Source organism: Salmo trutta, chromosome 15, assembly GCF_901001165.1.
Source record: "Salmo trutta chromosome 15, fSalTru1.1, whole genome shotgun sequence".
NCBI lineage: Eukaryota > Metazoa > Chordata > Actinopteri > Salmoniformes > Salmonidae > Salmo > Salmo trutta.
In genome coordinates, this window is record NC_042971.1 from 51468202 (window position 1) to 51493228 (window position 25027).

At 45.0% G+C, this 25027-nt stretch overlaps 1 protein-coding gene across 3 annotated transcripts in view; it reads left to right on the forward strand.

Moving 5' to 3' along the window:
- Positions 1-314: 314 nt before the first annotated feature.
- The window catches only part of LOC115149286 (N-alpha-acetyltransferase 25, NatB auxiliary subunit), a 39774-nt gene continuing 15061 nt past the window's right edge, over positions 315-25027 (forward strand). The window contains exons 1-20 of one of the 3 annotated variants that reach the window (XM_029692009.1): positions 315-393; positions 2534-2619; positions 2856-2994; positions 4166-4284; positions 7261-7335; positions 7428-7614; positions 7741-7852; positions 8143-8232; positions 10644-10816; positions 11527-11639; positions 12045-12252; positions 12428-12517; positions 12676-12856; positions 21713-21812; positions 21905-22056; positions 22140-22265; positions 22337-22580; positions 22746-22911; positions 23090-23155; positions 23316-23413. In XM_029692009.1, coding sequence (XP_029547869.1) covers positions 336-393; positions 2534-2619; positions 2856-2994; positions 4166-4284; positions 7261-7335; positions 7428-7614; positions 7741-7852; positions 8143-8232; positions 10644-10816; positions 11527-11639; positions 12045-12252; positions 12428-12517; positions 12676-12856; positions 21713-21812; positions 21905-22056; positions 22140-22265; positions 22337-22580; positions 22746-22911; positions 23090-23155; positions 23316-23413 — 2583 coding nt within the window. In that variant the 5' untranslated portion in view covers positions 315-335. The remainder of the gene's footprint in view (positions 394-2533; positions 2620-2855; positions 2995-4165; positions 4285-7260; positions 7336-7427; positions 7615-7740; positions 7853-8142; positions 8233-10643; positions 10817-11526; positions 11640-12044; positions 12253-12427; positions 12518-12675; positions 12857-21712; positions 21813-21904; positions 22057-22139; positions 22266-22336; positions 22581-22745; positions 22912-23089; positions 23156-23315; positions 23414-25027) is intronic. The other 2 variants (XM_029692010.1, XM_029692011.1) reach the window with 2 other exon arrangements.

Sequence of the window (25027 nt, forward strand, 5' to 3'; positions counted from 1 at the left end):
CTATCACTCCAGTGTTTAATTGATATATTGTAATTATTTCGCCACTATGGCCTATTTATTGCCTTACCTCCCTTATCCTACCTCATTTGCACACACTGTATATAGACTTCTTCTATTGTATTATTGACTGTATGTTTGTTTATTCCATGTGTAACTCTGTGTTGTTGTTTGTGTCGCACTGATTTGCTTTATCTTGGCCAGGTCGCAGTTGTAAATGAGAGCCTGACAGCCTACCTGTTTAAATAAAGGTGAACAAAAAAATACTACTGCCCCTTTTAATTCCTGCCGGTTTGATGCTACCGCGCATGCTCAAACATATACTGGTAACCTCCAACATGGCGGCGAGAGGCCATGTGCAAGACCCTAACGACCGGAGACTTAGACCCATTTACGGTAACAATTCGGAAGGAACCAGCACATTTGTGTCTGGTTAAATGTGTTGTCATTGTTTATCGACGTACCGGAGCAGTCATCTGATCAGTAGCTTGTGTCTGGGACTCGCTGGGCAGCACCAGGGGCCCCCGAAGTCCCATCCCCGTACTCAATTCACCTGCAGCGCCGAATGACCGTGCACCTTGGCTTGAGTGGATGTCAGCAACAATTCTGACAGCGCACAACTGCAGAGATTTTGCCCACGGTTATTCAATGCACGATGAAACAGCTTTGCTTTGAACAACACCCTAAAAGAGTTTCAGCGATTAGTCTCTCCCACTTGCTAAATGCAGGTCTCTTTGATTTGACAGCTAGCTAACTAAGGCTTAGCTATGTTAGCAAGCAGAAATAGTGATGGATCTGAGCCGTAACTACATTACGTTATTACTAATAGTTCTGTATGCCTCAGCAATATCAGCAACTATGTTTAAGCTAACTAGTTAGTCAGATACACTGGGGTGTATTACACACATTGGTCGGATGCATTTTACCGTCAGGTAACTCGGTAGCTAGCTAAGTTACCATTAGATGCTAAGTTAGCTCTCTAGAACGGGATGCCATGGTTTGGCTATTATCGTTACAAGGCAATAGTTGTGATGCTAACTAAATAGCTGGTTAGATGGGTTTTTATTAGCGGGTGTTGTTGATTTCGTGTCTCTGATGCTGACGCCAACTCAGTTAACTCATCTGTTAGCTAGCTACAAAGTATGAAGGCTATAACTACAGATCATTGATCATGGTAAGCTAGCAGTTATGTGTCAGATGGGTATAAGAGGATTTAGGTTGGCTAGCTTGATATTCATGGTTGGGTTGAAGCCTTTGATTTGGGCCATTCGATGACATTCTAGTGACGTATTATATCATTCAGATAGCTAGCAAGATCCAGGCAGATTATTTTCCCAAACTGCGCTAATTACATGCACGGTTGAGACTTTTGTTTGGTCTCCCAGCTTTCTCTCTGTTTCCCATTCCTCAAAAGCTCTGCTGAAATCATGTGGAGTTGATTATCATCACTTGACAGAGGCTGTCAGTGAGTGGACACGGGACACAATGAAAATATAGCTGTTGTACAACAGAAAAATATTCCTGCTATATGGGTCTAGATATATAAATTGATGCTGATCTAGAGACATTCGGTTTATGAAGAATGGGAAACCCTGATGGCCAACACGAGACATACTGATGTTGGCCTAGCTGTCGTTTGGGCTGATGACATAGTGTAGCTGGAGAGCACTGTGTGTTTGCCTGACAGGGTTCATTTTGGCATCCAGCTGCCCTGAAGTCCAGACCCCAACTTGCCCGATGAAAGGGACTGTGTGCGTGCTTGTCTTTGTGTGTGCTCTGTTAAAAAAAGAAGCTAGTTTAGCATGACACAAGATTAATTCCATATAAAAGGCTTAGAAAAAAAGCTCATGGTACGACGCCCAGTGCTGCGTTGACATTTCAGAGATGTGCTTGTTTTTGTGAGAAATCTTCAAAAACACAGCAGGAATTTTTCATGAAATATAAAAAGGCGTATACTAAAACAAAGAAATACTATATGTCATGTTTCAAAATCAGTATCTATCTTACCTGCTTATTCGAGAAGAAGGATGAGTTCAACGGGGAAGTGAGCCTGTCGGGTAGTTTTTATTCTCGCACAGCATCCAGCCTAGCTGACGCTATGCTGTGCAACTGTCCTTATTTTTTATCACTTCAATTTTGGTCATCCTACAAGGGTAAAAACTCCAATAATGTTTGAAAGGTTATTATGTTAGAAACATGAGGTTTGGACCATTGGTTGTTTTAGAGGATTATTTATACAATTACCATATTATTTTACCCATTGGTTCAAAATGTGCATTTTTGATTGGACATCCCACATTTTAGAAACTACTTCTGGAGCTTGATAATGGCTTTGGTTAAATTATTTAAATCATTGTGCAAGTTTAAATGAAACTATGGTTGCTGACAGGTCTTAGTACTCCATGAATGGTTTGTAGAGAAATACAAGGAATAACTCCCTTTCTCCTTGGGTGGGACTGGGCTGGGGGTGGGGGTGTATATGTTATAGTACTGTATGGAGTAGGTTAACTGATTCTGTAATGTCATCTCCCTTCAGACTACCTGGACAATGGCAACAACAAGATGGCGATCCAGCAGGCTGACAAACTGCTGAAGAAACACAAGGACCTGCACTGTGCCAAGGTGGGTGGGACTCTGGGCTGTATTTAGGGCCCAAGATGGAGCCCAGAGTTTTTCCTGGTCTGGTCAAAAACTGCTTGCTAGCAGCTGTAAATTAAGTTGGGTTAATGACTGAAAGAGAGACGAGCACTTATATCCATACCTGACCCCCTAGGCCTTACCTAAAACCCTGCCCCTAACCTCTACGATGATGATGATGATGGTGGTGGCATGTTACTCAGGCAGATCCCTCTCGCCAGGTGTTGAAAGCCATCGGTCTGCAGCGAACAGGAAAGCAGGATGAAGCATTTAGCCTGGCCCAGGAGGTGGCGACACTCGAACCCACCGACGATAACTCATTACAGGCTCTCACTATACTATACAGAGAGATGCACCGCCGTGAGTACACACACACACACACACACACACACACACACACACACACACATTTGTTGTACTATCCTTCTGGGGACCAAACAATTGATTCCCATTCAAAATCCTATTTTCCGTAACCCTAAACCTAACACTTAACACTAACCCCTAAACCTAACACTAAACCTAACCCCTAAACCTAACACTAAACCTAAAATAGGCTTTTTCCTTTAGGGGAACAGGAAAATGTCCCCACTTTTCCAGATTTTTCTTGTTTTACTATCTTTTTGAGTACTTTTGGTCTCCACAAAGGCAGTAAAACCAAACACGCACACATCCACACAACTCTCTGGATTCTCTTTAAAGCGCCCCCATAGACTGTACGATTTTAGCCGTCTTATGCTATGATTTCTCTGTCCCAGACAAAATGTCCACTTTGTAGGCAAATTCGTAGGTCGTAAACGATTGTTGGATGTCTTGGCTCGTTCAGTGTGACAGGGTCGAGGTCTGCCAATCTTTATGTACCACTGTGTGCGGTCGTAGGCTCCAACAAAGTTCTGGCAGTGTCAGAATTGTTTCGCATTTATTGTATAGTGTGGCTGGTGTTACGAGCCGATCCTGGTGACTGACCAATAGGAACATGGCCGGCACTAAGTATGCACATTATTGTGAATAGTCAGATTCATATAATAGTTTGATTTAAACGTTTACATGCTGTGCAAGAAGAATGATTTCCCTAATAATCTGAAATCGGGCTACCCGATGGGATTTTGATAAATGCACAAAATCACCAATCAAAGTAAACGTTCTACCACAGCGACCATGCTATTTTGGGGAAGCCTATTTGATTCTGAGTCCGGACATATACAGTTATGTGTGAACTATGCATACTTTCATTTTTTTCCGAACTTGCGCATAAGCATAAAGAGTGGCTTGCTCTGCTGGTGCTGGCAGATGCGCAGATCAAATACACTGCTGCAGTTGACATAGCCTACGTAGACTGACGTAGACTCTCAAGCCAATCGCAGAATGTGATGACAGAACTGAAGCAAATTGTGCAATCTGGCCAGGTTATCAATATTTTCATTTGGTTACATCGCACAGTGTAACGTGATGATTGTAGAAGACTGAAGCTGCCAGTCTGCAAAGGCCTTAGATGTTGTGATGCTGACTCTCCCCATCCCCTCTCTGTCTGTAGCGGAGTTGGTGACTAAGCTGTATGAAGCTGCTGTGAAGAAGGTTCCCCTCAGCGAGGAGTATCACTCTCACCTGTTCATGGCCTACGCCCGTGTTGGAGAGTACAAGAAGATGCAGCAGGTCAGAAAACACACACACACACACACACACACACACACAGCCTAGTGGTTAGAGCGTTGGACTAGTAACCGAAAGGTTGCTGGATCGAATCCCCGAGCTGACAAGGTAAACGTCTGTCGTGAGCAAGGCAGTTAACCTACTGTTCCCCGGTCGCAGATGATGTGGATTAAGGCAGCCCCCCACGCCTCTCTGATTCAGAGGGGTTGGGTTAAATGCGGAAGACACTTCAGTTGAAGGCATTCAGTTGTACAACTGACTAGGTATCCCCTTTTCACACACACACACACACACACACACACACCCCAGCTTTTCCACAAGCATTAAATACAACTACTTTAACCTTTTCACGCATAAGTTCCAAATATCTCTAACGGTTGCCCCAGTGTGAGTTTTTTTTTATGTGCGTGATGTCAGAATGCACTCACTGTTGCAAAATGTGGTTGTTGTGCAACAAGACAGGCTGCCCTCAAACCAAGGCACACTGCCTGCTAATTATCTATGTTTCAACTTGTCAATTTCAAATGATTTTCTAACAGTTTGATTTGAGGTGTGCCCCGTCTCATTAATTCACATAAGAAGTAGCCCATTTCACTGTTGCAGATCATTTATATTTGAGACTTTACTGAGCCGGACAAACTTCTCCCCTCAACAAACTTCTCTCTTCAACGAGAGCCCAAGCACTTCCCCAGTGTTTCCCCAGATCAAGTATGAAGACATTCCGCATCTCTAGTCAGAACAGGATTGCACAAACTTTTTCCCTCTGCACATTTTCTGGCCGGCGCCCGCATTACCTTCATTGTAGTTTTCCTTACAAATTGGACTTTGGACATGTGTGCATTCCTACCAGAGTAAGGGCTTTATTTTCTGTATATCGTGTTGTTTCTACTGTAGCATACCAAATGTACTGTGCCTTCAGAAAGTATTCAGACCCCTTGACTTTTTCCACATTTTGTTAGGTTACAGCCTTATTCAAAAATTTAATGAAATTGTTTTTTTTCATCAATCTACACACAATACCCCATAATGACAAAGCAAAAAGCAGCGATTAAAGCCTTGAGTCTTCTTGGGTATGACGCTACAAGCTTGGCACACCTGTATTTGGGGAGTTTCTCACATTCTTCTCTGCAGATCTGCTCAAGCGCTGTCAGTTTGGAGGGGGAGCGTTGCTGCACATATATTTTCAGGTCTCTCCAGAGATGTTCGATCAGGTTTAAGTCCGGGCTCTGGCTGGGCCACTCAAGGACATTCTGGGACTTTTCCCGAAGCCACTCCTGCGTTGTCTTGGCTGTGTGCTTACGGTCGTTGTCTTGTTGGAAGGTGAACCTTCGCCCCAGTCTGAGAGAACCTGCTCCAGAGTGCTCAGGAATTCATCAAGGATCTCTGTACTTGGTTCTGTTCATCTTTCCCGCTATCCTGACTAGTCTCCCAGTCCCTGCTGCTGAAAAACATCCCCACAGCATGATTCTGCCACCACCATGCTTCACCGTAGGGATGGTGCCAGGTTTCTTCCAGACGGGACGCTTGGCATTCAGGGCAAAGAGTTCAATCTTGGTTTCATCAGACCAGAGAATCTTGTTTCTCATGGTCAGAGTCCTTTAGGTGCTTTTTGGCAAACTCCAAGCGGGCTGTCATGTGCCTTTTACTAAGGCGTGGTGTCCGTCTGGCCACTCTACCATAAAGGCCTGATTGGTGGAGTGTTGCAGAGATGGTTGTCCCTCTGGAAGGTTCTCCCATCTCCACATATGAACTCTGCAGCTCTGTCAGATTGACCATCCGGTTCTTGGTCACTTCCCTGACCAAGGCCCTTCTCCCCCGATTGCTCAGTTTGGCCGGGCGGCCAGCTCTAGGAAGAGTCTTGCTGGTTCCAAACTTCTTCCATTTAAGAATGATGGCCACTGTGTTCTTGAGGACCTTCAATGCTGCAGAAATGTTCTGTGCCTCGACATAATCCTGCCTCGGGGCTCTACGGACAATTCCTTTGACCTCATGGCTTAGTTTTTGCTCTGACACGAACTGTCAACTGTGGGACCTTATAAAGACAGGTGTGTGTCTTTCCAAATCATGTCCAATCAATTGAATTTACCACAGGTGTGGACTTGTAATGAAGTTGTAGAAATGTCAAGGATCATCAATGGAAACAGGATGCACCTGAGCTCAATTTCAAGTCTCATAGCAAAGGTTCTGAATACTTATGTAAATAAGGTATTTCTGTTTTATTTTTAATACATTTGCTAAACTCCAAGCGGGCTGTCATGTGACTAGTCTGCCAGTGCTGTAATGCAACAACCCCCCCCCCCCCCCCCCCCCCCCAACCCCTCTTTTTACGCTGCTGCTACTCTCTGATTATCATATATGCATAGTCACTTTAACTATACATTCATGTACATACTACCTCAATTGGGCCAACCAACCAGTGCTCCTGCACATTAGCTAACCGGGCTATCTGCATTGTGTCCCGCCCACCACCCGCCAACCCCTCTTTTACGCTACTGCTACTCTCTGTTCATAATATATACATAGTCACTTTAACCATATCTACATGTACATACAACCTCAATCAGCCTGACTAACCGGTGTCTGTATGTAGCCTCGCTACTGTATATAGCCTCGCTACTGTATATAGCCTGTCTTTTTACTGTTGTTTTATTTCTTAACTACCTATTGTTCACCTAATACATTTTTTGCACTATTGGTTAGAGCCTGTAAGTAAGCATTACGCTGTAAGGTCAACACCTGTTGTATTCAGCGCACATGACAAATAAACTTTGATTTGAAATGTGGAAAAAGTCAAATGGTCTGAATACTTTCTGAATGCACTGTATTTGTGATGGTATGCTGCAGGGACCAGTCAACAATGATTGCAAATATGTGATTGTACGTGTCAAAGGGTTAAGTACCCCTAACTCGTGTCTTCAATATTCCCATGATGTCAACAAATACTAAGTCGTGTGTTGTTCTGTTTGTCTGGCTCGCTAGGCGGGGATGGCCTTGTATAAGACCGTTCCTAAGAACCCCTACTACTTCTGGTCTGTCATGAGTCTGGTCATGCAGGTAGGCATGCTCTCTCACTAAATATATAGCTTGAGTGACTGTGTGAGTCTGTCTGTGTGACTGTGTGTGTTTACTTTCTGTGTGTGTTTCAGGCCATCTCTGCACAGGATGAGAAGCTGGCTCAGACCATGTTCCTGCCCCTGGCTGAACGCATGGTGGAGAAGATGGTGAAGGAGGAGAAGATCGAGGCTGAGGCTGAGGTGCAGCTGTACTTTATGATCCTGGAGCGGCTGGGGAAGTGTGTGGAGGCTCTGGACGTGGTCCGCGGTCCACTGGGAGGTAAGAATGGACAGAGATTCTGTGTGTGTGTGAGAGACTCAGAGGATTTGTGCAGCTTCTGGGTTGTTCGCTGTGTGACTTGTTCATGTCTTTCTACTCACTCTGTGTATGTTTGCCGTCTCATAGAGAAGTTGACCAGTGAGTTGCGGAGCAGGGAGAATAAGTGTATGATGATGTACCAACGGCTGCAGCTCTGGCCTGAATGCAACGCTCTGTCCTACAAGCTACTGCTCAAAAAGTGAGTACACACATTTACATACAAACTCACACTTCAGCATTGGTCTTAGAGTTGGTCTTTATCTCTCTCCCCCTCTCTCTTTCTCTCCCCCTCTCTCTTTCTCTCCCCTTCTCTTTCTCTCCCTCCCCTCTCTCTCCCTCCTCTCTCTCTCCCCCCCTCTCCTCTCTCTCTCCCCCCCTCTCCTCTCTCTCTCCTCTCCTCTCCTCTCTCTCTCCCCCCCCCTCTCCTCTCTCTCCCCCCCTCTCCCCCCCCACCCTCTCCTCTCTCTCTCTCTCTCTCTCTCTCTACAGTCCTGATGATTGGCAGTTTTATCTCTCCTACTTTGACTCTCTTTTCCATCTCATGGACAAGTCCTGGAGCCCACCTAATGAGGGAAAGCAGTGAGTACTGTGTGCGTCAGGGTTTCTGTTAGGAAAATGTGACCGGGAAGGTTTTCATTTACTGGCCCCATTAGGGCATCCACCCACTGTGCTCAAAATGACAGAAATCACATTTAGATTATGGAAATGCAACTTCACAGAACATTCAACTCCTGTAACGAAGCAGAAAATAAAATGTAATTTTCAAACATTTGCCAAAAATGCAATTCACGGGAAAACTCCATTCTAAACGGCGCATCTGATGAGAGCAGTTCTATATGTGACATAGTTGAAAATCTCCATTAGAAACTTAGAAAGAGGGGGTGATCTAAAGATGCAACAACTAGGATGGGTTGCTAATATGACTAGGATTGTGCCTTTGGCTTCTGGACAATTAAAGAAAGTTGATATGAAAGCCAATGGAACAGGAGAGCAATGGCACATGAGGAAGTCTTTCATAGGCAGTGCGTCGAATAGGCTAGGGAAGTAAATATGAAGACATTTGCCAAAATTATATAATTACTCCTGTCTATACATAATTAAAATACTTCACCAGAAAGCATTACTTATCCACGGCAGTATTGAGGATCATTAGATAAAAAATAAAAAAAATAGCTGTAGTTTCTTAGAAATCACAAGCTTGTAGGCCTATGCCTATTTGCAAAGCCCGCAATTTGGGCAGAACGCATGCCAATAAGGCCTAGCTGATTGTTGAGTTGCGGCTGTCAGTGAAAAGCATCTAAAATATGTGTATAGATTGTCTCTTGAGTATAACAAAAAATGTTGAGACAAGAAGAAGGGGAGGGGGGTGTGGCGAAGATATAGGCGAGTCTCTCACCAGAATGGCTCAGATGTCTCCCGCCAATTCTTGCGCATTCGTTGTTTCATTGTGTGAATTGTTTGCCCTTTTGATTGTTTTTGTCAATTCTCCATTACATATGTCACCAGTAGTAAACATGTAATGGGGAATTTAAAAAAAGAGTAGCTCAAGTCAAGACATTTAGAAAGGGATGCAGGCAGACTGAGCAATAAATGCAATTGAAAACCTGAATTTATAATTTTCTACTGTTTTTACTTGTCGGCTTAATGCATTTGATTTTAGTTGACAATGGAAGTTATAGGCCTACTGCTGCATTGGCCTATAGGCTATTAGTTCCATGTGCTCATTTCTTTAGTGGGCAATAGATCATGGTGTATCAATGTGTCCATATAGCAGAGGGTAGTGCTCTCGCCATAGTTACATTTATCATTTTAATTCAGATTTTCATGATTAACCACGTGACAATGATTTTGAGAAACGGAAACATTATTATTGAAATCAAACTGTTCCACAAAAATGCGCAAATGAAAATCATAACTGGCACACAGATCGGTAGAAATGGTAGGAGGATAAATTGTAAGCTTCCCCAAACTTGAAATTTACGCGCCGCCTATGAAGTCTTAATAAAATAATTGCCTCCATGTTTCCATGGTCGGATTTGCCTATAGGCTACTTTTGAAGCAAGGTAAGACATGCCTCATAACAAAGTTAAACATTCAGGTTTCAAACAATCAAGGAGGCCTATGTTTTCGTAGCTGGTTGCTGCTGCATGTGCTTTTATAAGCCCATTCATTGCATAACAATTCTAAATGCAATCACGTTTGAACTGTTTTTGTGCACAATTTTTTATTTTTTTTCTCAACTTTACCGCCTAATTTGCGCGCAGGCAACAGGCTATCAGCGTGTCACCACTTTAAAATGTGAGCTGGAGGCATTAGGGCCTATTTCATGCAGCAGCAACCAGCTGAGGAACTGCAGGAGAAATCCTGTTCAAAATAGGCTCTGTGTGATAGTTGTGTTGGATAAATAATATGGGCTAAGCGATGACTAACAAATACACATACACCAATTTAATTCCACTATTATATGTAAATTAACCTATATGCCGATGACTATGATGATCAAACGTATTTTCATCAATGAATTGAACCTTTTATTTAACTAGGCAAGTCAGTTAAGAACAAATTCTTATTTACAATGACGGACAACCGGGGAACAGTAGGTTAACTGCCTTGTTCAAGAGCTTAACGACAGATTTGTACCTTGTCAGCTCGGGGATTCGATCCAGCAACCTTTTGGTTACTGGCCCAACGCTCTAACCACTAGGCTACCTTCTGCCCCAAAATAATAAAAAGCTTTTTTTTCTCTCAATCATTTTGGCCGGTAAAAGTTATTTATCGGCTTTTCATTTTTTTATCGACTAAAAGCCGGAAATTGCCGGCAAACGGAAACCCTGTTGTGTAAGTGAGAAAATATTATATAATAGCGGACTCTTAGAAGAGGCCATTGCTTGTTAGAGATTCTGCTCTTGGTGGAAGTTTTACCTCGTATAAGAGAAGTGAGTTTCTGTTTGATCAGCCCATCTCCTCTTTGCCTCCCCTTTTCTCTCTAGTTGTGTGGAGGGTCCAGTGCAGACTACGGTGGCAGAGGCAGTGAAGTTTGTGGTGGACAGGATGGAGGAGGAGGACAAGAAGGAGTCTCGTCCTCTCAGAGGTCCCTACATGGCCTGCCTGGAACTCATACACAGACTGAGACAGAGGGGCTGTCCTGATGAGCAAGAGCTAGGTACAAACACACAATAGTGCTGCTGTTATTTTTGGAACTCGGTTCAATTATTTCAATTGTATTTGTTTTTCTGTGAGTGAGTGTGAGAGAGGTTGCTTCGGATTTTTTTAACTTAAATACTGCACGTGATTGATGGTTGGTATTCAGCAGTCAGAAAAGTATGCCTTATTTACTTTCGAAGAACTACTAAAATAGTGATTTTGTCTGACAACATAGGCAGCAGCTCTATAGAGATGAGATGACTTGGAATTAAATAATAAAGTCATCAAATAAAACAAATGTAATATACACAAAAACTGAATATTAAAGTAAATGAATGATAGTTAATAAGGGATAAGCTGTAATGGGCAGTCACTACCATCATGGTACTTTTATTCAACTTAATAGTTGTATTTTGTGCTATACCATTTAACCCACATAATGCATAGTGCATTTCATGTCTAAAAAAATGATTGAAACCGAAATGTAAAACCGTGATTAGTTTTTAATAATTGAACCGAAACCGAACCAACCTCAGAAACCCCCCACAGTTTCCTCGGCAACCCCCACAGTTTCCTCGGCAACCCCCACAGTTTCCTCGGCAACCCCCACAGTTTCCTCGGCAACCCCCACAGTTTCCTCGGCAACCCCCACAGTTTCCTCGGCAACCCCCACAGTTTCCTCGGCTGTTGACAGTTTGTTTGTGTTGTGTTTTTATTGGTTGTCTACAGGAGATCCGCTGGAGTTGATGCTTCAGTTCTTTGGGAAGTTTGGAGACAAACCCTGCTGTATTACAGACCTGAAGATATATTTACACCTGCTTCCCCCTGAGCAACACACACAGGTACACACACACCTGCAGAACACCACCAGTAGTGGGAATCTATCACCAAGCCCCTGATGAGTTGGACATGATAACATCAATTCTGCTCCTCTTCTTCCCTCTCCTATTCTCTCTTCCTCTCCCTTCCCTCTCCTATTCTCTCTCTTCCTCTCCCTTCCCTCTCCTATTCTCTCTCTTCCTCTCCCTTCCCTCTCCTATTCTCTCTCTTCCTCTCCCTTCCCTCTCCTATTCTCTCTCTTCCTCTCCCTTCCCTCTCCTATTCTCTCTCTTCCTCTCCCTTCCCTCTCCTATTCTCTCTCTTCCTCTCCCTTCCCTCTCCTATTCTCTCTCTTCCTCTCCCTTCCCTCTCCTATTCTCTCTCTTCCTCTCCCTTCCCTCTCCTATTCTCTCTCTTCCTCCCTGTAGTTTAAAAACCGTCTGGGGGAGTTGGTTCCGTTGGGGGAGGTGGGGGAGGATGGCTTTGGGTTTCCGGGGGATACGAAGGCATTGCAGAGACACCTGTGTGTGTGTCAGCTGAGCCGGGTGCTGGGACTTCAACACGCTCTGGACACAGAGGGCAAACTATGCCTCATCACAGAACTCAAAGCCCACTACCACTATGGACTACAGTTTGGTAAGGACAGCCATTCTATCGGTCCCTATCTTTATCCATCCCTTTCCGTCTATCCATCCAAAATGTGATGCATCTAGCTTAAAAACTGCTGGAAGAGATGCAATGGCAATTTTGTGAAGAACCAGAAAATAGTTTGTCTGACAATAGTGTGTGTGTGTGTGTGTGTGTAAAACAGGGAAGTCGTGTCTGAAGACAGAGCTCCAGTTCTCTGATACGTACTGTCTCATGGTCGCTCACGTCTACATCGACCTCTGGACAGAAACTGGTGAGTCATCGTCTTAATTTCTCTCTCTTTCTCTCCATCCTGCCTTCTCTCTTTCCCTCTCTGTCTCCCTGCCTTTCACTCTCTCTGCCTCTCTTTCCCTCTCTCGCTCTTGGTCTCTCTGTGTTTGTTAACATACTGTGTGTCTCTGTGCATGTTAGGCGATGAAAACATGCTGTGGCAGTGTCTAGGAGTATTAGAGGAGGGTTTGTCCTTCAGTCCCTCCAACGCTCAGTTCAAACTACTACTGCTGCTGCTCTTCTGTCGCCTCGGAGCCTTCCAGCCCGTAGTGGACCTCTACTCCAGCCTGGATGCCAAGCACGTACAGCACGACACCATAGGGTGGGTCTCTAGTACACACACACAAGTTTTACTATCCTTGGGAGCTAAAATAGATTTCCATTCAAAATCCTATTTTCCTTAACTCCTTACAATAAACCTAACACCTAATTGTAAAGCCAACCCTTAAGCACAATTCTAAACCTAACCCCTGAGCCTAAAATAGTCTTTGTCATCTTGTTTTACTATCCATGTGGGGACTTTGGGGACTTACGGTTCCCATTAGGATAGTAAAACACACACCCCAGGGTTTCCGTTAACCGGTAATGGCTGGCTTTTGGCCCCCCCAAAAAATGAAAAATCTGATTTTAAATAAAATAATAAAATCCCATTGAGAAATAATGCATTTTATCCTATATATTGATTTGAAAAGCTAAGCTGTTTTTAATTGTGCACAAAATTAATTGTGCACACGGTTGAAGATGTGATTGCATTTAGAATTGTTGTGCAATGAATGTGCTGATAAAAGCACATGTTTAACTCCAGCAGCAACCAGCTGGGGATCTGCAGGAGAAATCAGCTCCTCAGCTGGTTGCTGCTGGACTAAAACACTCTTTAAAAAGCCCAATAATTGCGCAACAATTATAAAGGCAATCACGTGTTAAAAAAACAATGGCCACGATTTCAAAATAGCTCCTATTTTTTTCTTAACTGGTAATTGAAGCGCGCATCCCATTTGCCATTCAAGTGCATAGGCAACTAGGCAGGCGTCAGCGCGTCACACACCACTTTGCAATGAGCTGGAGGCAGTATGCATTTTGAAAACGTATACTTACTTAATTGTTTGAAACCTGAACCTTTTACATCATATTATGAGTAAAAATGGGCCCAAATCCCCGTCATTTGCATGAAGAAAAGACGGAGAAAAAGGGGACGGGGGTCGGGCTGCCTTCTGAGAATTCATAGGCAAGTGAGTAAACTCCCACTGCCATCCGTTCTATTGGCCAACATGCAATCACTGGAAAATAAAATGGATGACCTACGATCAAGATTATACTACCAATGGGACATTAAAAACTGTATCTTATGTTTCACCGAGTCATGGCTGAACGACGACACGGATGATATAGAGCTGGCAGGATTTTCTATGCACAGGCAGAACAGAGAAGCTATGTCTGGTAAGACGAGGGGTGGGGGGTGTGTATATTTGTCAATAACAGCTGGTGCGCAATGTCTAATATTAAAGAAGTCTCGAGGTATTGCTCGCCTGAGGTAGAGTATCTTATGATAAGCTGTAGACCACACTATCTACCAAGAGTTCTCATCAATATTATTCGTAGCCGTCTATTTAGCACCACACACCGATGCTGGCACTAAGCCCTGTGGTGGCTAATTTCTGCATTGCCAAATGAGGAGAGTTACAAACTTCACACACCAGTCAGGGTTATACTTAAAACTACATCTTTAATAATAAGAGCTTTGCAAAAGCACTTGACTTTCAATGTTGCGCTATCTCTAATGAACCATTGAAAGTGACTACACAAAAGTACAAAGATCTTTTATAGCCAAGATACACCCCTCTCAACGCACATGATGAACCACAGATCTTAGGAACAGTTCACAAAGGTTAAGTTTTGTATGAAAGATATCTATAAAACATAGCAGACAGCAACTGCTGTATCAACAGTGTTCATTGTATAGACCAGTGTCTGGTCCTCCTACTCAAAACTGGAACCGTCTCTCCCTGGTACGGTATAGAACAGAACCATTAGCTCATCCAAAGGCATAAATCAATTGACAACTCTAGATACTCCCATCTCAAGTAAACCCCCCCCTTGACTCCACTCCTGGACAAGCTCACTGAGGGGAGTGCGCCTCTGTCGTACACTATCCCAAGATAAGTGCAACATCAAAGAGGACATACAATGGTCCAGACACTGCCATACACCTTCCCCCAATGCCAAAGGAGGGAGTGACTTGCGCACAGACATTGTGGAGACAAGTAATTGGTTCCCCATTAATCACGCCATCCCTTCACATGGTTTAACAGATACTTGTCATATGTGAATATATCTCACATAAGCATATTATGCAAATAAAACATCTTAATTATCTATGTTGCCCAACTAATTCTGATTAATTCGCCACAGGCCGCACTCAACCAGCTGTATAAGGCCATTAGCAAACAACAAAATGCTCATCCAGAAGTGGCGCTCCTAGTGGCCGGGGACTTTAATGCAGGCAAACCTAAATCTGTTTCACCTCATTTCTACAAGCATTTTAAATGTGCAACCAGAGGGGAAAAAAACTCTAGACCACCTTTACTCCACAAACAGAGATGCGTTCAAAGCTCTCCCTCCATTTGGAATATCTGACCATAATTCTATCTGCCTGATTCCTGCTTACATGTAAAAACTAAAGCAGGAAGTACCAGTGACTCGCTCAATATGGAAGTGGTCAGATGATGCGGATGCTAAGCTACAGGACTGTTTTGCTAGCACAGACTGGAATATGTTCCGGGATTCATACAATGGCATTGAGGAGTATACCACCTCAGTCACTGGCTTCATCAATAAGTGCATTGACGACATCGTCCCCACAGTGACCATACATGCGTACATATCCCAACCAGAAGCCATGGATTACAGGCAACATCCGCATCGAGCTAAAGGCTAGAGCTGCCGTTTTCAAGGAGCGGGACAATAATCCGGACACTAAGAAATCCCGCTATGCCCTCAGAAGAACCATCAATTAAGCAAAGCGTCAATACAGGATTAAGATTAAATTCTACTACACCGGCTCTGACGCTCGTCGGATGTGGCAGGCCTTAAACTATTATGGACTGCAAAGGGAAGCCCAGCTGTGAGCTGCCCAGTGACGCAAGCCTACAAGATGAGCTAAATGCCTTTTTATGTTCGCTTCGAGGCAAGCAACACAGAAGCATGCGTGAGAGCACCAGCTGTTCTGGACAACTGTGATAATGCTCTCAGTAGCCAATGTGAGCAAGACCTTTTTAAATAGGTCAACATTCACAAAGCTGGAGGGTAAGACGGATTACCAGGACGTGTACTCAAAGCATGCGCGGACCAACTGGGAAGTGTCTTCACTGACATTTTCAACCTCTCCCTGACCGAGTCTGTAATACCTACATGTTTCAAGCAGACCGCCATAGTCCCTGTGCTCAAGGAAGCAAAGGTAACCTGCCTAAATGATTACCGCTCCATAGCACTCACGTCTGTAGCCATAAAGAGCTTTGAAAGGCTGGTCATGGCTCACAACAGCATCCTCCCGGATGCCCGAGACCCACTCCAATTGACATACCACCCCAACAGATCCACAGATGACACAATCTCAATCGCACTCCACACTGCCTTTTCCCACCTGGACAAAAGGAACATCTATGTGAGAATGCTGTTCATTGACCAGCTCAGCGTTCAACACCATAGTGCGCACAAAGCTCATCACTAAGCTAAGGACCCTGGGATTAAACACCTCCCTCTGCAACTGGATCCCGGACTTCCTGATGGGCAGCCCCCAGGTGGTAAGGGTAGGTAACAACACATCTGCCACGCTGATCCTCAACACTGGGGCCCCTCAGGGGTGCGTGCTCAGTCCCCTCCTGTACTCCCTGTTCACCCACGACTGCGTGGCCAAACACGACTACAACATCATCATTAAGTTTACTGACGACACAACAGTGGTAGGCCTGATCACCGACAATGATGAGCCTATAGGGAGGAGGTCAGAGACCTGGCAGTGTGGTGCCAGGATAACAACCTCTCCCTCAATGTGAGCAAGACAAAGGAGCTGATCGTGGACTACAGGAAAAGGTGGGCCGAACAGGCCCCCATTAACATCGACAGGGCTGTATTGGAGCAGGTCGAGAGTTTCAAGTTCCTTGGTGTCCACATCCCCAACGAACTATCATGGTCCAAACACACCAAGACAGTTGTGAAGAGGGCAAGACGACACCTTTTCCCCTTCAGAAGACTGAAAAGATTTGGCATGGGTCCCCAGATCCTATGGCTGCACCATCGAGAGCATCCTGACCGGTTGCATCACCGCCTGTTGTGGTAACTGCTCGGCATCTGACCTGACCATAAGGCGCTGCGGAGGGTAGTGCGTACAGCCCAGTACATCACTGGAGCCAAGCTTCCTGCCATCCAGGACCTATATACCAGTGTCAGACGATGGCCCCAAAAATTGTCAGACTCCAGTCACCTAAGTTGTACACGTTTTTCTTCTGCTACCGCACGGCAAGCAGTACCGGAGCGCCAAGTCTAGAACCGAAAGGCTCCTACCCCCAAGCTATAATACTGCTGAACAATTAACCAAATGGCCACTAGATTATTTACGTTGACCCCCCATTTAGTTTTTTACACTGCTGCTACTTGCTGTTTATTATCTATGCATAGTCACTTCACCCCTACATACATGTACAAATTACCTCGACATTGACTCGGTTTCGGTACCCCCTGTATATAGCCTCGTCATTGTTATTTTATTGTTTTTATTAAATAAACGAAAGTAAAAAAAAAAAAAATTCTTAACTCTTTCTTGAACTGCACTGTTGATTAACGGCTTGTAAGTAAGCATTTCACGGTAATGTCTACGCATGTTGTATTCGGGACGTGACAAAGTTTGATTTGACGCCTTACCTTGCCTCAAAGTAGCCTAGCCAAAATCCAACCAAACGTGCAAGAAATTATTTTATAAAGACTTCCATATGCCATTGAAACCATTAGGGCTAGTTTTTCAAATCAACTTTATTTAAATGTCCAGTAGCCAAAGGCACAATCCTAGTCATATTAGGAACCCATGCTAGTTGTTGCATATTTAGATACCCCCTCTTTCTACATTTCCAACTGATATTTTAATCGCTCACAATGGTGTTTTCACGCTAATTGCATTATGGAACGAACATTCGCGCGTAGCCTACTGCCTTGTGCGCATTGCTGCGTTTATAATGTGAAGAAATAATAGTTTATCAACATTTTATGCTAAACGTTCTGATCTGTTGCATCAGACTCATTGCTTTTTAAGTAGCCTAGGCCTACTGGTTGTATGAATTTGGTGTCTATCGTCCCACAACTGTCCCAGAGTCTATTTGGAATAGGCTATTTCTTTCTCGCACAGAACGACAAGCTGGCCAATAGAATAGGTTAACTTTTCTACCATGGGGAATAGTAGATTGACATGGACTAGTGATTTTGCTGTTTGTCACACATATTGTTAGCTGAGGAAAAGTACACATGGGCAGTTCTAACATAGGCCGCACCTGGGTTTCAAGTTTGGGAAAGCCAAGTTTCTCCATAAAAATACACCTTTCATAATAAAGCGTCCCGTGCATTCTCACATCATAATAAAGCGTCCTGTGCATTCTCACATCATAATAAAGTGCCCCGTGCATTCTCACATCATAATAAAGCGCCCCGTGCATTCTCACATCATAATAAAGCGTCCCGTGCATTCTCACATCATAATAAAGCGCCCCGTGGATTCTCACATCATAATAAAGCGCCCCGTGGATTCTCACATCATAATAAAGCGCCCCGTGGATTCTCACATCATAATAAAGCGCCCCGTGCATTCTCACATCATAATAAAGCGTCCCGTGGATTCTCACATCATAATAAAGCGTCCCGTGCATTCTCACATCATAATAAAGCGCCCCGTGCATTCTCACATCATAATAAAGCGCCCCGTGGATTCTCACATCATAATAAAGCGCCCCGTGGATTCTCACATCATAATAAAGCGTCCCGTGGATTCTCACATCATAATAAAGCGTCCCGTGCATTCTCACATTTGCAAACTTATGTAAGATAGCTTCCTATTCCCAATGTGTTGATTGGATAGTCATAATTAGGATAATACTATAACTCGATAACTGTTTGCAAAAAGGACTGTTCAATGCAGCATGTAGTGACTTGGCCTACTGAGTGGATAGGAACATTATCCTGCTGGCCTACTGAGTGGATAGGAACATTATCCTGCTGGCCTTACTGAGTGGATAGGAACATTATCCTGCTGACCTTACTGAGTGGATAGGAACATTAGCCTGATGGCCTTACTGAGTGGATAGGAACATTAGCCTGCTGGCCTTACTGAGTGGATAGGAACATTAGCATGCTGGCCTTACTGAGTGGATAGGAACATTATCCTGCTGGCCTTACTGGGTGGATAGGAACATTAGCCTGCTGGCCTTACTGAGTGGATAGGAACATTAGCCTGGTGGCCTTACTGAGTGGATAGGAACATTATCCTGATGGCCTTACTGGGTGGATAGGAACATTATCCTGCTGATCTTACTGAGTGGATAGGAACATTAGCCTGCTGGCCTTACTGAGTGGATAGGAACATTAGCCTGCTGGCCTTACTGAGTGGATAGGAACATTAGCCTGCTGGCCTTACTGAGTGGATAGGAACATTATCCTGCTGGTCTTACTGAGTCGATAGGAACATTAGCCTGATGGTCTTACTGAGTGGATAGGAACATTATCCTGATGGTCTTACTGAGTGGATAGGAACATTATCCTGATGGTCTTACTGAGTGGATAGGAACATTAGCCTGCTGGTCTTACTGAGTGGATAGGAACATTAGCATGCTGGCCTTACTGAGTGGATAGGAACATTAGCCTGATGGTCTTACTGAGTGGATAGGAACAATAGCCCAAGCTATTTAGGAGGGATATCTCACCTGGAACAAATTGTCTAGTTCTGTTTTTTCTGATGAGGGGTGCCCTATACCTGCACCCAGAGGGGAGTAGTTCAAAGTCCGGGTACAGGGGGTGGCTTGGGTCTAAAATTATTTTGTGAGCCTTGCGGAGAGCCCTGACCTTAAAGACCTCATCCAGGCCTGTCTGTTTGACTCCTAGTACCTTGGGGAGGGCCCTGATCTTAAAGACCTCATCCAGGCCTGTCTGTTTGACTCCTAGTACCTTGGGGAGGGCCCTGATCTTAAAGACCTCATCCAGGCCTGTCTGTTTGACTCCTAGTACCTTGGGAAGGGGGGGGGCCCTGACCTTAAAGACCTCATCCAGGCCTGTCTGTTTGACTCCTAGTACCTTGGGGAGGGGGGGGCCCTGATCTTAAAGACCTCATCCAGGCCTGTCTGTTTGACTCCTAGTACCTTGGGGAGGGCCCTGATCTTAAAGACCTCATCCAGGTCTGTCTGTTTGACTCCTAGTACCTTGCGGAGAGCCCTGATCTTAAAGACCTCATCCAGGTCTGTCTGTTTGACTCCTAGTACCTTGGGGAGGGCCCTGATCTTAAAGACCTCATCCAGGTCTGTCTGTTTGACTCCTAGTACCTTGGGGAGGGCCCTGATCTTAAAGACCTCATCCAGGTCTGTCTGTTTGACTCCTAGTACCTTGGGGAGGGCCCTGATCTTAAAGACCTCATCCAGGTCTGTCTGTTTGACTCCTAGTACCTTGGGGAGGGCCCTGATCTTAAAGACCTCATCCAGGTCTGTCTGTTTGACTCCTAGTACCTTGGGGAGGGCCCTGATCTTAAAGGCCTCATCCAGGTCTGTCTGTTTGACTCCTAGTACCTGTCTGTTTGACTCCTAGTACCTGTCTGTTTGACTCCCAGTACCTTGGGGAGGGCCCTGATCTTAAAGATCTCATCCAGGTCTGTCTGTTTGACTCCTAGTACCTTGGGGAGGGCCCTGATCTTAAAGACCTCATCCAGGTCTGTCTGTTTGACTCCTAGTACCTTGGGGAGGGCCCTGATCTTAAAGGCCTCATCCAGGTCTGTCTGTTTGACTCCTAGTACCTGTCTGTTTGACTCCTAGTACCTGTCTGTTTGACTCCCAGTACCTTGGGGAGGGCCCTGATCTTAAAGATCTCATCCAGGTCTGTCTGTTTGACTCCCAGTACCTTGGGGAGGGCCCTGATCTTAAAGATCTCATCCAGGTCTGTCTGTTTGACTCCCAGTACCTTGCGGAGAGCCCTGATCTTAAAGACCTCATCCAGGCCTGTCTGTTTGACTCCTAGTACCTGTCTGTTTGACTCCCAGTACCTTGGGGAGGAACCTGACCTTAAAGATCTCATCCAGGTCTGTCTGTTTGACTCCCAGTACCTTGGGGAGGAACCTGACCTTAAAGATCTCATCCAGGTCTGTCTGTTTGACTCCTAGTACCTTGGGGAGGGCCCTGATCTTAAAGACCTCATCCAGGTCTGTCTGTTTGACTCCCAGTACCTTGGGGAGGAACCTGACCTTAAAGATCTCATCCAGGTCTGTCTGTTTGACTCCCAATACCTTGCTTGCTGTGGTGATAATCCTTCTCAGCATATTTCTCTGGTTGACAGTGGCATTTACAGCAATAGTCATTTGTTTTCCAAACAGTTTTTCGACGATTGTATTTTTAAAATATTGCGATATGCCAGGCTGGGGTCTAAATGCTTTTCACTGACTATCGCATCTCAACAATCATCTATTTGGTATTTGTCGCGTGCTCTGCCCAAATTGCGGGCCCTTCCGACTGTAGGCTATGCAATTTTAAAACAATCCACAGCAAAAAATGTTTTAAGAAGCTAATGATCCTCTTTGGCCAAATCATGATTTCTGGTGTAGTAGCCACATGTTTTATGATTTTCTTTCTGTATAGACAGGAATAAGTTAATTAGGCTGTATAATGTTGGCAATTTAATTCAACGCGCCGGCTATGTATTCTAACATCTTCCAATTGCTCATCGGAATTCGGTAAGAATGACGCATGCCGTTGCATCCGAGTTGCTTGTTACCATGAAGTAAATGGGATTTCTGTCATTCTGAGAACTGGGTGGACGCTGTAATCTGGTTCCGCAACCATTTTTGGTCCAGTAAATTAAAATGCTCTGACAGATACGCTGACACACACACATTAAGATTACCATAACCAATGCACTAATCCTTATATTCTCTCCTCTCTCCCAGGTATCTGTTAACTCGTTATGCAGGGTCGTTGGGGCAGTTTGCTGCAGCCTCCCAGTCCTATAACTTCTCCCTCAGGTTTTTCCACTCCAACCAGAAAGATGTGAGTTCCTGTCTCATCTAAATATGTCATATATTCTGATGAGTTGTATTTTCTCACCTCTTCCTGGTTTCCTCTTTTCTCTCCTCCCCTAGACCTCAGAGTACATAATCCAGGCCTATAAGTATGGCGCGTTTGAGAAAATCCCAGAATTCATAGCGTTTAGAACCCGGCTCAACCAATCTCTGCACTTCGCTCAGGTCCGCACCGAGAGGATGTTACTGGACTTGTACACTGAGGCTGACATGTGAGTGCAAACACACACACACACACACACACACACACACACACACACACCCCTACCTGTAACATATTCCTGTGGTGTTCTAGCACATCAAGTCTGGAGGAGAGTGTGAAGGCGATGGGTCTGTGTCCTGAGGAGGATGACATTCCCTGGGACAACATGAGGGACAACAGAGACCTGACTGTCCTCTTCAGCTGGGACCCCAAGGACAGGTACACACACACTTGTCACAAGTTCACAACATATTTACCCATGCCAGTCTGTAAAAATGTGTGTGTTCCAGGGAGCTGACTGAGGAGCATCGTCGTCTGTCTCTACAGGAAGAGTTGGTCTGGTTAAAGGTTCGCTCTCTCACGCTCCGTCTCCTCGCCTCATTGGCTCTGCTCGGACACGCCCCCTCATCACGGAACTCTGATAAGGCCAATGAGAATGGTGTATCGGCCAAAAGCTCCACCCTCCAGACCCTCCTCTCCCAGCTAGACCTGACGCTACAGACCGCAGCCCAGATCACAGAGAAACAGACACAGGTACACACACGCTTCACTAATAACTGTGTAATGTAATATATGGTAGTTGACTTACATCAGTGAGTGCATACATTTTCATATGGATGACCCCAGCATGAACTGAACCCACCACCATGCTGTTACCACCTGAGCCACACATGACCACTAACTGTTGTTGTGTTCTAGTGCTCATTCCTGGGCCCTCCCTCCTCCCGCCTGGCCACTCCCTCCTCCCGCCTGGCCACTCCCTCCTCCCGCCTGGCCACGGCTCTGTCTAGTGGCAGCTGTCACTGTCAGGCCTCTGCGCTGCGACTATCACTGACTCTTCAGGAACTAGAGACCACTGGACTGGGTAAGACGGGGAGATGAGGGATGGGGAGAGAGGGATGTAGACTTCCGTACCACTGGCCTCCAACCGTCTGTCCATCTACAGAAGCAGCAGGACTGGGAAGGAGAGAGATGGAGGAAGAGAGGGAAGTGGGATGAGTCTAGAGAGAGGATGTCATGTTGTTTATAATTTCTCTCTCCAGACGACTCGTCAGAACTCCAAACCCAGATCTGTAACTCCTTCAAATCATTAACAGGACAACTCCAAGGTAAGACATCAGACCTCTTTAAAGATTACTACAGGTCCATGGTAATAATGACTGTGTAGTCAGCCACAGGAGATATCATGGCTTCAGGTTGCTAGTCGAGTTATCACTGGTGTAATAGTTCCTTCTTATTCCCCCATGCTGATCTGTTCCCTCCCTCCAGAGCTGTTATCCAGATGTAAAGGAGAAGTGTTGGAGATGAAAGACAGCAGATTGATGACCCAGCCCTCCCTGTTAGAAACACTGGTCTTCTTCGTCGAGGTCAGTGTAGTCGCTATAAATATACATCACTAAAACATTGCTCAAATGGAAATGTATTATAATATGAAATATTGCAGATGCACAGCAACTGTGTGTGTAATACATGGTGATGTCTCCTGGTCAGACTATGTGTGTGTGTAATACATGGTGATGTCTCCTGGTCAGACTGTGAGTGTGTGTAATACATGGTGATGTCTCCTGGTCAGACTGTGTGTGTGTGTAATACATGGTGATGTCTCCTGGTCAGACTGTGTGTGTGTGTGTAATACATGGTGATGTCTCCTGGTCAGACTGTGAGTGTGTGTAATACATGGTGATGTCTCCTGGTCAGACTGTGTGTGTGTGTGTGTGTGTGTGTAATACATGGTGATGTCTCCTGGTCAGACTGTGTGTGTGTGTGTGTAATACATGGTGATGTCTCCTGGTCAGACTGTGTGTGTGTGTGTGTGTGTGTGTGTGTAATACATGGTGATGTCTCCTGGTCAGACTGTGAGTGTGTGTAATACATGGTGATGTCTCCTGGTCAGACTGTGTGTGTGTGTGTGTGTAATACATGGTGATGTCTCCTGGTCAGACTGTGTGTGTGTGTGTGTGTGTGTGTGTGTGTGTGTGTGTGTGTGTGTGTGTGTGTAATACATGGTGATGTCTCCTGGTCAGACTATGTGTGTGTGTGTGTGTAATACATGGTGATGTCTCCTGGTCAGACTGTGTGTGTAATACATGGTGATGTCTCCTGGTCAGACTGTGTGTGTGTGTAATACATGGTGATGTCTCCTGGTCAGACTGTGTGTGTGTGTAATACATGGTGATGTCTCCTGGTCAGACTGTGTGTGTGTGTAATACATGGTGATGTCTCCTGGTCAGACTGTGAGTGTGTGTAATACATGGTGATGTCTCCTGGTCAGACTGTGTGTGTGTGTGTGTAATACATGGTGATGTCTCCTGGTCAGACTGTGTGTGTGTGTGTGTGTAATACATGGTGATGTCTCCTGGTCAGACTGTGTGTGTGTGTGTGTGTGTGTGTGTGTGTGAGTGTGTGTAATACATGGTGATGTCTCCTGGTCAGACTGTGTGTGTGTGTGTGTAATACATGGTGATGTCTCCTGGTCAGACTGTGTGTGTGTAATACATGGTGATGTCTCCTGGTCAGACTGTGAGTGTGTGTAATACATGGTGATGTCTCCTGGTCAGACTGTGTGTGTGTGTGTGTGTGTGTGTGTGTGTAATACATGGTGATGTCTCCTGGTCAGACTGTGAGTGTGTGTAATACATGGTGATGTCTCCTGGTCAGACTGTGTGTGTGTGTAATACATGGTGATGTCTCCTGGTCAGACTGTGTGTGTGTGTGTGTGTGTAATACATGGTGATGTCTCCTGGTCAGACTGTGTGTGTGTGTGTGTAATACATGGTGATGTCTCCTGGTCAGACTGTGTGTGTGTGTGTGTGTGTGTGTGTGTGTGTGTGTGTGTGTGTGTGTGTAATACATGGTGATGTCTCCTGGTCAGACTGTGTGTGTGTGTGTAATACATGGTGATGTCTCCTGGTCAGACTGTGTGTGTGTGTGTGTGTGTGTGTGTGTGTGTAATACATGGTGATGTCTCCTGGTCAGACTGT